General features: G+C 39.9%; 1 protein-coding gene across 2 annotated transcripts in view; it reads right to left on the bottom strand.

The window, feature by feature from the left end:
- Nucleotides 1–13,225, bottom strand: part of MTREX (Mtr4 exosome RNA helicase) — a 91,206-nt gene that overhangs the window by 3,218 nt on the left and 74,763 nt on the right. For both annotated transcript variants that reach the window (XM_074952556.1, XM_074952555.1), the window contains exons 23-25: nucleotides 13,105–13,210; nucleotides 8,496–8,552; nucleotides 6,785–6,947 (exon numbers count right to left, since the gene is read on the bottom strand). In XM_074952556.1, the coding sequence (XP_074808657.1) occupies nucleotides 6,785–6,947; nucleotides 8,496–8,552; nucleotides 13,105–13,210 (326 nt within the window). The remainder of the gene's footprint in view (nucleotides 1–6,784; nucleotides 6,948–8,495; nucleotides 8,553–13,104; nucleotides 13,211–13,225) is intronic.

The following is a 13,225-nucleotide window of genomic DNA, read 5'->3' as shown; positions in this document are numbered from 1 at the left end:
TTCATGGCTTTTATTCCATTTTATACTTCTCTAGCTGTAAAAATTATTTGGACAAGTGACAATCACCTTTCCATAGAAAAGTTACTTTAGATGGGGTTGGGGTTTGTTTTTTTTTTTGAATGCTTGAGATGGCTCTGGTAGATGGTGATATTTTGAGGATTTCTAGCTGTTGTGCCTGTAGTACAAGCTAGATTTCTTGTGGCTCAGGTCTCTAGGAGCCCTGGGGATTCCCAACCCCAAGACAGTCCTCATGGCAGGGCTGCCACAGACCCTGGGAGCCCTGGCAGCAGATCACTCAACTGACATTGTCAGTTTTATTTGTTTTTCCCCCAGAAACACCATGTTTCACTATTTCCAAAATGACATTTTTGTCTTGCTGAACAGTTTCCGCAAATTCAGTTTTATTCCAATGGAGAATTAACCCAACTTCTGAAAATCCAAAATTTCTTACAGACTAAAAATCTTGAGTTTTGACCAGCTCCAAAAGGGGGGGATCAATTTGTTGGTTTGTAAAACCGTCAGCATTAAAAATGTCCAATCCCCATCTAGCCTACAGCTTCCCTCATTGCTACTGTTGGTGATGGAGCTACACTGCTCATGAGTTACACAGCCTAATTCTTCCACCAGAGATCCTGCCCTGGTGCCTGCTGGTCCAGATCACAAAAAACCTGGATCAGGATGTAACTGTCTCCCATGTAATAGCAAAGAACATACCTGCTAAGCAAGCCCTTCCTCTAGCCACTTGCTGTGCAGAAAAAAGGGAGGAAAAAACAGGGGGTTGTATCTAAATCATCATTGTGCAGTGTTTTTACTCAGTACAATTTGGTGTTTTTGTAATAATGAGGAACAAATTAAGTATGCAAATGTTTAAGCTCTCCCCTTCCCCCCAGAATGTCAGATCCTCAAATCTACCCCTGTCCACAACACAAAGGGGAATAGACAATATTAATCTTGTCCTCAGTGCCAAAGGCTTCCACCCCCTCTCCTATGTGCCAAATGCCTCCTACCACCATGCCAAAGTTTCTAGTTCTCACCCCATCCTATCCCACCATACTGCATGTTGCTTTCAGTGTGGAAGACAATCTTGTAGTATGGGGGTAATATTAAATTAGAAAGAGTTAGGGTTTGTCCAGACAAAAGTTAGTGTGAGACGCGCCAGGGTGTAAATCTAGTGGGTCATGCTCTAACTGACTATGTGGATTTTGTTAACATGCACTAGAAGTTCCCTCGTATGCACTGAGCTACTACCAACATCTAGACAAGCCCTTCAATGGAGACTTGTATTTAATATAACAATAATCACAGTGTTCCTTATTTTATTATTCATTTTCATATTCAATTCAATAAAAGCTTGTTTTTTAATCTACTTGAAACCCCTATGTCAATGTACCACAGGATTCAGTGTCACTATGCTGCAGAAACTCAGGTGCTTTGATATAAAAATGTAGATGCAGTGTGGTACAAAGTCCACAATGCTTTATCTGGGTAAATCTTCAGAGAGTCAGCATTTATTTTTGGACAATTCTGCAGGAACTGTCTCCTTTTACAAACCCCCTTAAGGGACGAATCATGCATCTTCACCCTCACAAAAGATGAAAGATAGACCCATAAGGTTAGAGGAAAAGTCTGCTCGCTCCACCATTGCAAAGAGTGACCGGAAGGCTACAGTAGCCATAATGGCTAACAGCAAACAGCCTGGGCTGTGACTCTGTTCCCCATTTGCAGCCAGCAGTCCTGTTATCCAGAACACAGGAAGTATGTAACAAATGGTAAAGTTGTATTTTTAATTGCCTTTGTGTGGCCTATTCAGCCAAGAGTGAACTGGGAAACACAAGAAGAACGGCTAGCTGGGAGTAGCTCTTGATTTCCATCATCTGTTTCCCTCCTTATTCCTTTGAAGCGTATCTCCAAGGGATACAATTTCTTCCAGTGGTCAGAAAGGCAGCCTCTCAATAGGAGGAATCTGCTGAGTCCAGAAGTACTGATTGCCAGGTTTTCTGTTGGTCACAGGAAACCTAGCTTAGTAGGCTTTTGGCACTAAACTTCAGATTTCCAGCATAAACTAATGATGGCCAGGAATTCAGAATAAATGAGCAAGAATGTGTCAATTTCCTTATTTCAATGATTACCGAAACTGATCGAACACAGTAACATTGTGTAGGGAAGAAAAGTGCTAGCCAACACAGTGCTGGTCACAGCGCTGCTGGCAGGGCAGGCTAGGACATGTGTTAAGCATGTCACCTAATCATTATTAAAACACTGGTTCTTAAGCTCAAAGGCAACACAAACTCGCCCTGTTTTTGATCTTACGATGAAGAAATAGTAATTAAACTGACATGATGCTGAGCACCATTCCGCCTGGACTGCTGCCCATGGTGTAGTCATGCTGGTTAACTTGATTCACCACAACCACCTTCAAGCACAGGGAGATTCTGCCACAAAGACCAGCCCCTAGAGCAGGGGAAATTCTGTTTTTGTCCTTTAGCTTTGGAGGAACTTGCTGTCTCTTACACGTGTATGTAGGTGATGTAAGCCATAAAAGTGGAATCCTAGGGCAGGATAATGGAACTGTAGAAATTTCCCTTCTTCAAAGAAGAAAATGGGAGGAGTGAGACAATTTTTGGTTTGAGGCCCACTTTCTTGAGGAGGCCTGGGGGTTGCTGCCTTCACTGAAAGTGTATTACACCATTTGAAAAGAGGCAAAGGAATTAGGCAAGGTTCATGCTGGAAGTTTTATATAACCATGAAGTCACATCAAGGACATAATGGCTCACAACCCTCAACCTCAGTGGAATTAAGCATTAGGAATGATCTACTAACTCCTTAAACTCCAGCTACCCTTCAGACTCCTTGACAAACAAAGAACAAAAGCCACTAGTGCTAATGAATCAGCAGAGTTTTCATAAGGACCCGATGTGGTAGTGGAGACACTACTTGCCTGGAGAGTATTGAGTATTATAGTAAAGCACTGGTTCTGCTATCGTTAAGGTCAACTGAATAAAAAAGGGCTACGTGAGTACAATTTAGCATAACAAGAGTCTGCAAGTGTGGCCTGTTGGATGCTTATGCACACAGTGCACTAAACTGCCCAGAACAGCTATAAATGTGTATGTGAACTTTCCCTCCATTGTGCTGAATCCCTGAACTAACAAGAGACAAGAAGATTCCCTTCATTGACCTACATGCTTCATATCACGAAATGACAAGACCTATGGTACTATGGGCAAGCAATCGCCTTTCTTTGCGTTCTCCACAGCCCCAAAAGTTCAAAAATATCTACAGGCCTGTCTACATGGAACAGAGCCTTAATAGGTAACCAAGCAAGGTTACAAAGCTCATGAAGTATTTATACTTAGCACAGGACGTGAATCATATTTGCTCTCTCCTTACCAGTTACAGTCTAACAGTACGTCATTTAAGAATGTGCAGAACTTAAGTCTTAGACTTCTCAGCCCAACTATTATCACTGCTAATACCTTTGGTCTATCCTCTGCCCTATGATACTCACAAAGTGCAATGTTTTACTTTGCTAGTAACTATTTCTGCTGGCAAACCACAAACTGATGATGACAGTACTAATGGGAAGGAGCTTCTAAATCTCTGCCAGATCCACCAATGTTATTAGGCTTCATGCAGACATTTTGATAAGAGTATAAGCTAGTGTCTTCATCCCACTGTTCTGGCCTCCTTATGATCTCAAGGTGGCCTGATCTGCTCTGTCTTCTTACTATGAAGAGGGGGTACAGAGTACTGAGCACCTGTCAAGGTTCCTTCCCCACTCTGAACTCTAGGGTACAGATGTGGGGACCTGCATGAAAGACTCCCTAAGCTTATTCTTACCAGCTTAGGTTAAAAACTTCCCCAAAGTACAAACTTTGCCTTGTCCTTGAACAGTACGCTGCCACCATCAAGCGTTTTAAACAAAGAAAGAGACCACTTGGAGACGTCTTCCCCCAAAATATCCCCCCAAGCCCTACACCCCCTTTCCTGGGGAAGGCTTGATAAGAATCCTCACCAATTGGTACAGGTGAACACAGAACCAAACCCTTGGATCTTAAGAACAATGAAAAATCAATCCGGTTCTTAAAAGAAAAGGTAAAAGAATCACCTCTGTAAAATCAGGATGGTAAATACCTTACAGAGTAATCAGATTCAAAACACAGAGAATCCCTCTAGGCAAAACCTTAAGTTACAAAAAGAGACAAAAACAGGAATATACATTCCCTCCAGCACAGTTTATTTTACCAGCCATTAAACAAAAGGAAATCTAACGCATTTCTAGCGAGATTACTTACTAACTTAAACAGGAGTTGGAAGGCTGCATTTCTGATCTGTTCCCGGCAAAAGCATCACACAGACGGACAGACCCCTTTGTCCGCCCCCCCCCTCCAGATTTGAAAGTATCTTGTCGCCTCATTGGTCATTTTGGGTCAGGTGCCAGCGAGGTTACCTTAGCTTCTTAACCCTTTACAGGTGAAAGGGTTTTGCCTCTGGCCAGGAGGGATTTTATAGCACTGTATACAGAAAGGTGGTTACCCTTCCCTTTATATTTATGACAGCACCTTTCTTGAAACATAAGTTCTACTGCCAAAACTTTAGGAAGTGGGAAAGTGCATCCGATGAAGTGAGCTGTAGCTCACGAAAGCTCATGCTCAAATAAACTGGTTAGTCTCTAAGGTGCCACAAGTACTCCTTTTCTTTTTTCTTTTTACCAGTATTGTGTGTTTCTTGAGATCTGTGCTGCACTTTATACTGAAGTGGATTGACTCCCATCTGCTTGTGAAGAGTGATACCCTACCCTTATTTCTAGGAACCCTACTGCGGACATACCAATGGTTTGGAGTGGAAGGAGGGACTAGTCCCATTTCTGGGCCCATGCTTCCCCATGGTGCTCCATACCTAGGTTTACGCCTGGAGTCAGGAGTCTCTTCTCTGGTACCTTTGCTGTGGATAAAACTAGGACGGCTTGTAGCCCTCTTTGGGTTTTGTTGTAGGGAGTGAAATCTTTGGCTACTGTCAAGCACCACTTTCTTAGCAAGCCTCTCCCCAAACAAGATTCTATCTGAGAATTTTAAGGCACAAAGAAGAAAAGGGGGAACAAAGAGCAAGAATGCAAAATCATGCAGCTGTTTTGAAGGGGGACATCATTGGGAACACAAATAGATGGGAGCAGGGGAAGGAATACATTCTCTGAAGTGGCTGCACCTAAAAAACTACCAACAGCCTAAGAGGATCTTCTGAGGATTAGTATTTGTATGGCACTTTGCAAAGTATTATTAATATTTAATCCTCACTCCGTTCTTTACTGATTTTTCCTCCCATAAATTAAAGCTTGGATCATGGTGCATCACAAAAAAGTAATAAAATAATATTAACAGCCTTACAGTGTTATTGAGGAAGAAGTCACTTGTAACACTATAAAAGTGTACCATTTTGTACAGCACCAAACAGAGCTTAGTAAGCAAAAAGTAAACTAAAGAATCTTCTAGTGTTCCATTTTTAAAGGAAAGTAGTTTTTGATAACCCATGTCGTTTTCTGAGCTGGCAACAGAACAAACAATAAAATACAAAACAATATCAGTAGGGATCAGCTTTCTAAATGTTGACAGCTGAGACTCTGGCATCAAGTTAAAAGGTTTGAAAGAATTCCCTACAAGACTTTACAAAATACAAGTTTCACATTCTGTGCTCTCCACTAAATCAAACTGCATGCATAGTATCCCTAAAGTATCTAACAGAGAAGAGCTAGAAAATCAGACCACCACATTTTTACTTGTCAGTAAGCAATACACAAATATTCCTGAATGCATTAGACACTGAACTGAATCTAATGGATTCTCTCATCAGAATACAAATCAATCCCTTTGCATCTCATATTTTAAAAGATAAATATGGGAAGTCAGACTGTCAGGAAAACAACTTTGTTCCTTTAGATGTCAAAATGAATAATCTTTGTTGAGTTTGTTATGGAAACAAAAAACTGATTTTACTATGGCAACTCAATGAATCGGGGGGAGAGGGGGAAACTTACCCTCTGTAATCACAGTTGAAATTAAATCAGGATGTATATTCATTAAAGCTGACTTAAGTAAAAAAACTTCCCTATCTAGTACATTTTTAGCTTCCCTATCTAGTACATTTTTGGAAAGAAGCTCCTAGCTTCTTTCCAAAATATTTTCTCCTCTGACTTTGTAATTAAGTGTGAAGGACTTAACTTGTACAAAACTGAAGTTATGAAGCAAAAATCTCCACTTTCCCTTACATACTATTTTTATGGTCATCATTAGCTGATATAACAAGAGTTATAGATTTGTCGAGGCAAACATTTCGGCTTTGAATAAGAAATTGAGCATTAAAATTCTTCTTGTAAGCACAATATACTGCAATTTTTAGGATTTCTATGTTTTATAAATGCTACTCTTTTTGGTTAAATAAATTGGTTATTTATTATCGAGGGGAGAGTCAAACCCCATAAAATATTTTATAGTTTCCAAATTACCAAAACAGTTAAGTAGACTTAAAATGATTTCTACACAAACTAGAAAAAGTCTGTGGTTTTCTACTACAGAGAAAGCAAATACTTGAAAATATCTGGCTTGAGTAACTTTACAGTACTTTCAGAAGGATATTTAGAACCAGCTTTGGGCCTTTCAGATTCCTAATTTTCTCCCAACAGAAGAATGCAAACTTTAACTACGTCACAAAGAACAGAAGTCAATCACACAGAATTTGTGAACTGTACTACACTAACATTTCATAAAATGGAAGTTTTAAAGCAACATACCTTCAAAGACATCGGTCATTTTGCAGATGTGAGCAAAAGTAGCTCCATTCGCCCATGTGTATACTACATCCATTAGGTTGGGTCTGAAGGAGTTTAGGTAATTTTCCTCATCAATTTCCAATTTAGCTTCTGCTGAAACTTTGGCAATTCTTTTAGCACATTCCTTTAACAATAAAAGGTTTAGTTTTAAAATCAAGTTGCAGTGTGACAAATTCTTCAAAACCAGAAACTAACTCATTGTTTACACTAGAATTTGAAATCTCATTAGAATAAATGTAACCCAGCAATTTATAGTGCAGTTATTAACCTATATGTAAAAATCTAAGAATGATACATGTTAATTGGCCAAGCTCATGAAGGCCTTACATGCAACTTGACGGCATTTCTCTGTTTGTGTGTGTCTGAACATTACATGGTAACTTTTGAACTCTGCATCTGATCAATTTCAAAAATTTCAGGTAATGTGTTCTAGGCCATCAACAGCCAGAACCCTATTTATTTCGGAGAAAATTGGAAAACCAAAAAGGGGAAAACAAGGGACACAGGAAGCCCACTGCATCTGGTTAGCAGAGCCACAGTTTTAAGGATCCCTACAGTTGCCTATAGCAGTGGCTCTCAACCAGGGGTATGTGTACCCCTGATGGTATGCAGAGGTTTTCCAAGGGTTACATCAATTCATCTAGATATTTGCTTAGTTTTACAACAGGCTACATAAAAAGCACTAATGAAGTTAATGCAAACTAAAATTTCATAGAGACAATGACTTGTTTATACTTCTCTATATACTATACACTGAAATGTAGGCATGTTTATACTCCAATTTATTTATTTTATAATTATATGGTAAAAATGAGAAAGTCAGCAATTTTTCAGTAACAGTGTGCTGTGAAACTTTTGTATTTTTATGTCTGATTTTGTAAGTAAGTAGTTTTTAAGTGAGGTGAAACTTGGGGGTACACAAGACAAATTAAACTCCTGAAAGTAGTCTGGAAAGGTTGAGAGCCACTGGTCTATAAAGCAAACCTGTCATTGAAGGCACCCAAATTAATGCCTTACTGCACACCACCAGCCTGCTCATTCTCCCAATAGAATTTAACATGTTGACACCCTGAATGACTTTTATCCCAGACTAACAATAATGAGGTGGTGGAGGAAATGGGCGCATGCATATAGCCCCTAGCATGGTGGGAGAATAGGGTACCCTGTTATAGGGGAGGAGAGAATATGGGGCACACAACTCCTGGTTGAGGGAAATGGGGGGCACGACCCCTAATGGGTGGCGGGGGGGTAGATTGTGGGATCCTGATATGGAGAAGGGGGCATACAGAGTCCCCGGCCAGGGGGAAGGGAGAATGGAGGGCTTCGGAATTCACAGCAAACCCCTGGCTGTGGGGAGTTGCAGGGAGTTCCAGAAATAGAAGGGGAAGGGAGGGTGGCACCCAGGGAGCCCTGAGCGGGTGGGAATGGAAGAATTCACAGAGTCCCTGGTGTGTGCAATAAGCTTGAACTACAGAAGCGATGACCCTCTAATTTGCACAGGCCTCAAAAAAGAGAATGTATAACCAAGAATAACAAAATCCGCTACTATAATTAGACAAAGAATTCACCAATTTTACCAAAATTAAATCTCATCCTGCACTTACACATATGCTTAATTTTATGCCAGTGAGCTGTCCCACTGAATTCAAAGAGATTTTCACTGGAAAATTACCTGCATTTGGCGAAGTGGTCCCGCCAATTGCTCTGTCAATTTGGGCATTTCACTGGACTGAAAAAGAAAACATTAAACAAACTCATGAGCTGCATATTCCCAATTTAAATCAAGTTAAATGCAAAATCAAACCTGTAACATTACCAGATATGTTAGTGCCATATTAAACTTTTCTAATTCCCTCTCAAACCTGTTATCACAAATACTAAAATCTACTTCAAGTAGGTTTATTTAAAAATAGAGCATCTAACAGTTTCTCCAGGTATCCTTAACATGAAAGTTAAAATATAAATTAACTGAACACAAAGACTTTCAATGAAGAAAACATGCTAATGGGAATAAAAGGCATCCTTTTTCTGTACTAGATACACTTAAGACAGTCCCTCTGTTAAAACTTAAGTTTGAATTTTCAATATAATAAATTATTCTAGAATGTACCAATAACTTTATTATGAATTTGAAGCTTCACTTTTAATTAGGAATGTAAAATAATGTATAGGTGGAATTTTTATTTTTAAAAGAATGATGTGTGAAGTGTCAATGGGGATGAATGAGAATCTCAAGGCCAGTGATTCCCAAACTTCAACTGCCTGCGGAACCTCTTTCCCTAAATTGTGAAATCTCGTGAACCCCCTCCTAAAAATGAATATTTTCAGGGATTTAACTTTAAATTTCCTCTGCACTCAGCATAGCTCCTGCTGCTGGACCCCGTTGACTGCCCTGGTCCACTGAGCTCGGGCTGCAGGTCCTGCTGACCACTAGGGCTCGGGCTGCCAGCCCCAACTGCCCGGCCCCACTCTCCCTGGGGCTCGGGCTGCCAGCCCTGTGCAGAGCGCTGGGATTCGGGCGGCCAGCTCCCACACTGTCTGCCCAGCAACCGGGTCCCACCTGCTGCCTCCAATGCCCAGGGTCCTCTGGGCGCCATTAGTGAAATTTTTCTGGCGAACCCCTTGTAACGTTCTGCGAACCCCCAAGGGTTCGCGAACCCCAGTTTGGGAACCACTGCTGTAGCCTAATCAAGAGCAACAGCCTTCTGTGTCCTGCTTTGAGTCTGGATTCACTGCTGTAACTAATAGATTTTACGATCTATTATATGTTATCATGTGTTCTGTTACTTAACTTTCTATTACACCTGAGCAATGGCTTACGTAGGCATCACTTCCATTACAGTAAATTATTAGCATCTTCGACTCTTCACTTCTTGAGTCAACATAGGTGCCACATTTTGCTATCCATCTGTAGCGATATCTTACATGAATGATTTTGTTAAAATATGTTCACAATACTAAGCATCACTACAGGAAAACACTTCAAATTTCTTCAAGTATCAGCTGCATATATAGTGAAGTATTTAGCACCTACCATTAACAAACTGCATCACAGTTAAAGGAACTGGCTTTACTACTGTATGAATATTTATTTTGAATTTCAAAGGCCATAAGTCCTTGTCAACAATTCGTACTATGGACTGAATTAAAAATAACGTGTGATCTTGATACTTTTATGAAAGAGGCAATATTAAAATTTTGAGTAACTCTGACTTAAGTCCATCCTATACTGACATTACTATGACTTACCTCTAATCCTCCTAGTGAGGATTCCAACCCAACCCCACAAAATACTGGAGTAAAATTAGAAAACTTATTCCAGTTCTAAATGGGGGAAGTCTTTGTGAAATTAGTATAATTTTATAAGCCAGTAAACACACAGATACTGTTTCTGACAAAAGTTACTCCTCTCTCATAAAAGATGTCTTAAACACATCAAAAATCAAAATTTCCATGACTAGAACGTTTTCTTTTATGTTGGAAAGCACAGAAACAGATGACTGAGCATTGCAGATTATGTCATTGAGCTTTATTTATTTAATCAGAAGCTAGTATAATGGGGCATCCATGACACGCTGTGTGATTTAGAAAGTTTGGCAGGCAGAGGTTGGGTATTTCAAAGAGGTGACATGGCTCAGCTGTTGTAAGAGGTCTATTTGTATTTGAATCACATTTTAAAAGATGGCAAAGTGCCAGTACAAAAAGTTAAAAGGGTTAGGACCCTCCGGACTGCTATACATCTAAGGCTTTTAGATTTTATCTGAAAAGCTTGATCTTTGTATTGTGTTTTCTGCTTTTTTGCAGCTCTATTGGTGTCCACAAGAGCACAGGTGAGGATTCTAGACTTACATGAAAAAGTCAGAAATACCCTGCTGTTTTCAGTAGTGGCCACCCTAATACAAGTTTTGCTGTAAATCCAAATTTTTTACCTATACTGGAACCACAGCAGTGTCTTGCCAGTTTCCAGTGCAAGTTATGATTTTTCCTCAAAAGAGAGCGTGCATGCTGATGTGCTGCTCCTCCATTGAACTCTTCACTCTAGCTTCTAGGGAGGGTGGACTGTACGTGTGTGTCAGGCTTGAGGCTCTTCATTAACAGCCCCACTGCCTGGGGACCAGACAGTAACAGATTAGTCACCCCAAGGGGTTGAGAGTCCTGAATCTTCATGAAAATATTTTAACAAAATCATTCATGCAGGACATGCTAACAGATATTTTCAATTCCAGTTTTTTCCAATTAAGGTTTGTTTTTTTTAAATTTTATTTGTATTTTTATTAAAAGAGTCCCTCTCCTGTGGGTTGAGATGAAAAGAGCTTCCACACTTGTACATGAGGGCCTGTAGACCTACTTGAAATTTTTTTGAGTAGGGATCAAGTGCTTGGATTCTCAGTGTTAGCTAGGACCACATTAGGCATCTCTCTAAATGGACATACACCTGACAATTTTGAGGTATGCAGCATTGGCCTTATGGTTTATGTCAGTGTTTATGCCTCGCCACTGAGCTTGCTGCCAGCCTAATGGAGTCCATGGATTCATCCTTAGCTTCAGTGGTGATGGTGGATATTTCCTTTACTATCAACTTGAATTTACCATGGTTCTAAAAGTTAAGGCTTTTTAGGTCACTGCACCAGAACATTATAGTTCTAGCAAAGTCTATGGCTGCCAATGAGTCTACAAGGACTGCTGAAGAAGTTTAAAAGTCCTACTTAGGGTGGCTTCTTTTAGACATTGTGGAGAGATCAAACTGTGTGGTGTTCTGAGAAAGGCAGAAATTAAAACAGAGAAGCAAAGAAGGGAGCCCTAGAGAGTGGGAAGATCTTGGATGTGAGTAGTTGTCATTCTGCATGTCTGAGTGAGTGAGAAGGAGAAGTTTTGCATGTATGCTGTCCCAGAAATTATCTTCATAAAAAAAAAAAAAAAAAAGCCAAGTCTCCCCCAAAATGAGCCACTTCCACAGAAACTCAGTTTATGTCATCCAGCATTCTTATTGGCTGATAACTGCCATCACCTCTGTCTCCATTGACACTGAAGTTGTAAGAATCTTCAGTATTCCCAGTGATACTCACAGAGATTAGATGTAGGCATAACCAATTGTAATTTGTATTCCAAATACATGGTCTACCCACTTCCTTTATACTACTTGTTCCTATGTAATTCGAAATAGATTGTTATACTTTCCAGCCACTCTCTGGGAGAAGCAGTCGTTCCTAAAATATAGTTTAAACCTTGTCCTGTAGCTTCAGATCATGACCATGTACAATAACTCTGCTAGTATGTTTCACCTCAGAGTCTTATGTCTTTTTTAGATACGGTACCCATGGCGACAGGAACCTTGGAAGTACCCAAGTTAGACTTTGTCAAGGAATTGAAGCTGTTGCTCACGAAGAGTGAGTGAGTGAGTTAAAGCACTGCCATTCTAGGAGAGGGATGGAAGTGCTATTGTCCGAGAGAAGAGGGATTGGGGTAGATAATCAGAATACCAAATTTTAGCAAAATCTGGTTTTATCACAACTTGCCAAATACTTTTTTTCTTTAGTTATAACAAAATTATTACCACAAGATGGTCCAAGAACCTTCCTGTACTTTCCTCTCATTCATGAATATCCTTTTAAAGACTGCTTTATGCAAACAAAACAGACCACAATATTCCAGATGCAGCCTGACACTTTCCATAGGAGATACCATTATTTCTTTTCTTTGAAACTTATTTTCCTTTTCATACAACCGAATATGCTGCTAGACTCAGTTTGTGGAGCTGGGTACTGCAATCATCATGGTACGGCTCAGCACACAACTCAAAAACATTTAGTTGATTTTTTTCAGTTGTATTTCACCATGTTTATAATTACCTATTTTTCTGGCAGTAAAAATTAACTTGATACTCCTCTCCTCGAGGATTTACTGTTATTAACTTCATGCCAATCAGCTTTTGATTTATTCTGCTGAGTTGATAATGACGCTTATGGTTTCAAAATTCACAATTGTCTTTGTAGTACCTTTAAGACTTTACCAGAAATGCAGGAAAGACAGTCTACTCCTAGTGAATACTGTGGCAGCTGTAGCAGAGGCAGGAGACTAGTCAATGCTTGACCTATAATTGGACCACGCAGCAACCCTCACTGATCTGTACTTCAGTAAAGTGGAAACCTGGAAATCTGATTTCAATGTGGGTCTGGGGTTTACTGGAACATGAATTTAGTTGTTCTACTATAGCTTTGATAGAAACTATGCTATAGCTTTTATAGAAACAAACAAATTATGATTTCTGAAAAGTAACTCACATTCTCTTGAAATACAAAGCAGCTTAGTAATGCAGTTGCTTGTTCTGCAGATAAGTCATTGAAAAGCCCATTAAACATCATTTCTGTCAGAAGCAGTTCATCAGCACTATAACGGAGAAAA

The sequence above is a fragment of the Natator depressus genome, chromosome 5 (genome assembly GCF_965152275.1).
Source record: "Natator depressus isolate rNatDep1 chromosome 5, rNatDep2.hap1, whole genome shotgun sequence".
Taxonomy (NCBI): Eukaryota; Metazoa; Chordata; order Testudines; family Cheloniidae; genus Natator; species Natator depressus.
The sequence above is the reverse complement of the archived record's forward strand: the minus strand, read 5'-3'. Positions and strand labels throughout refer to the sequence as shown.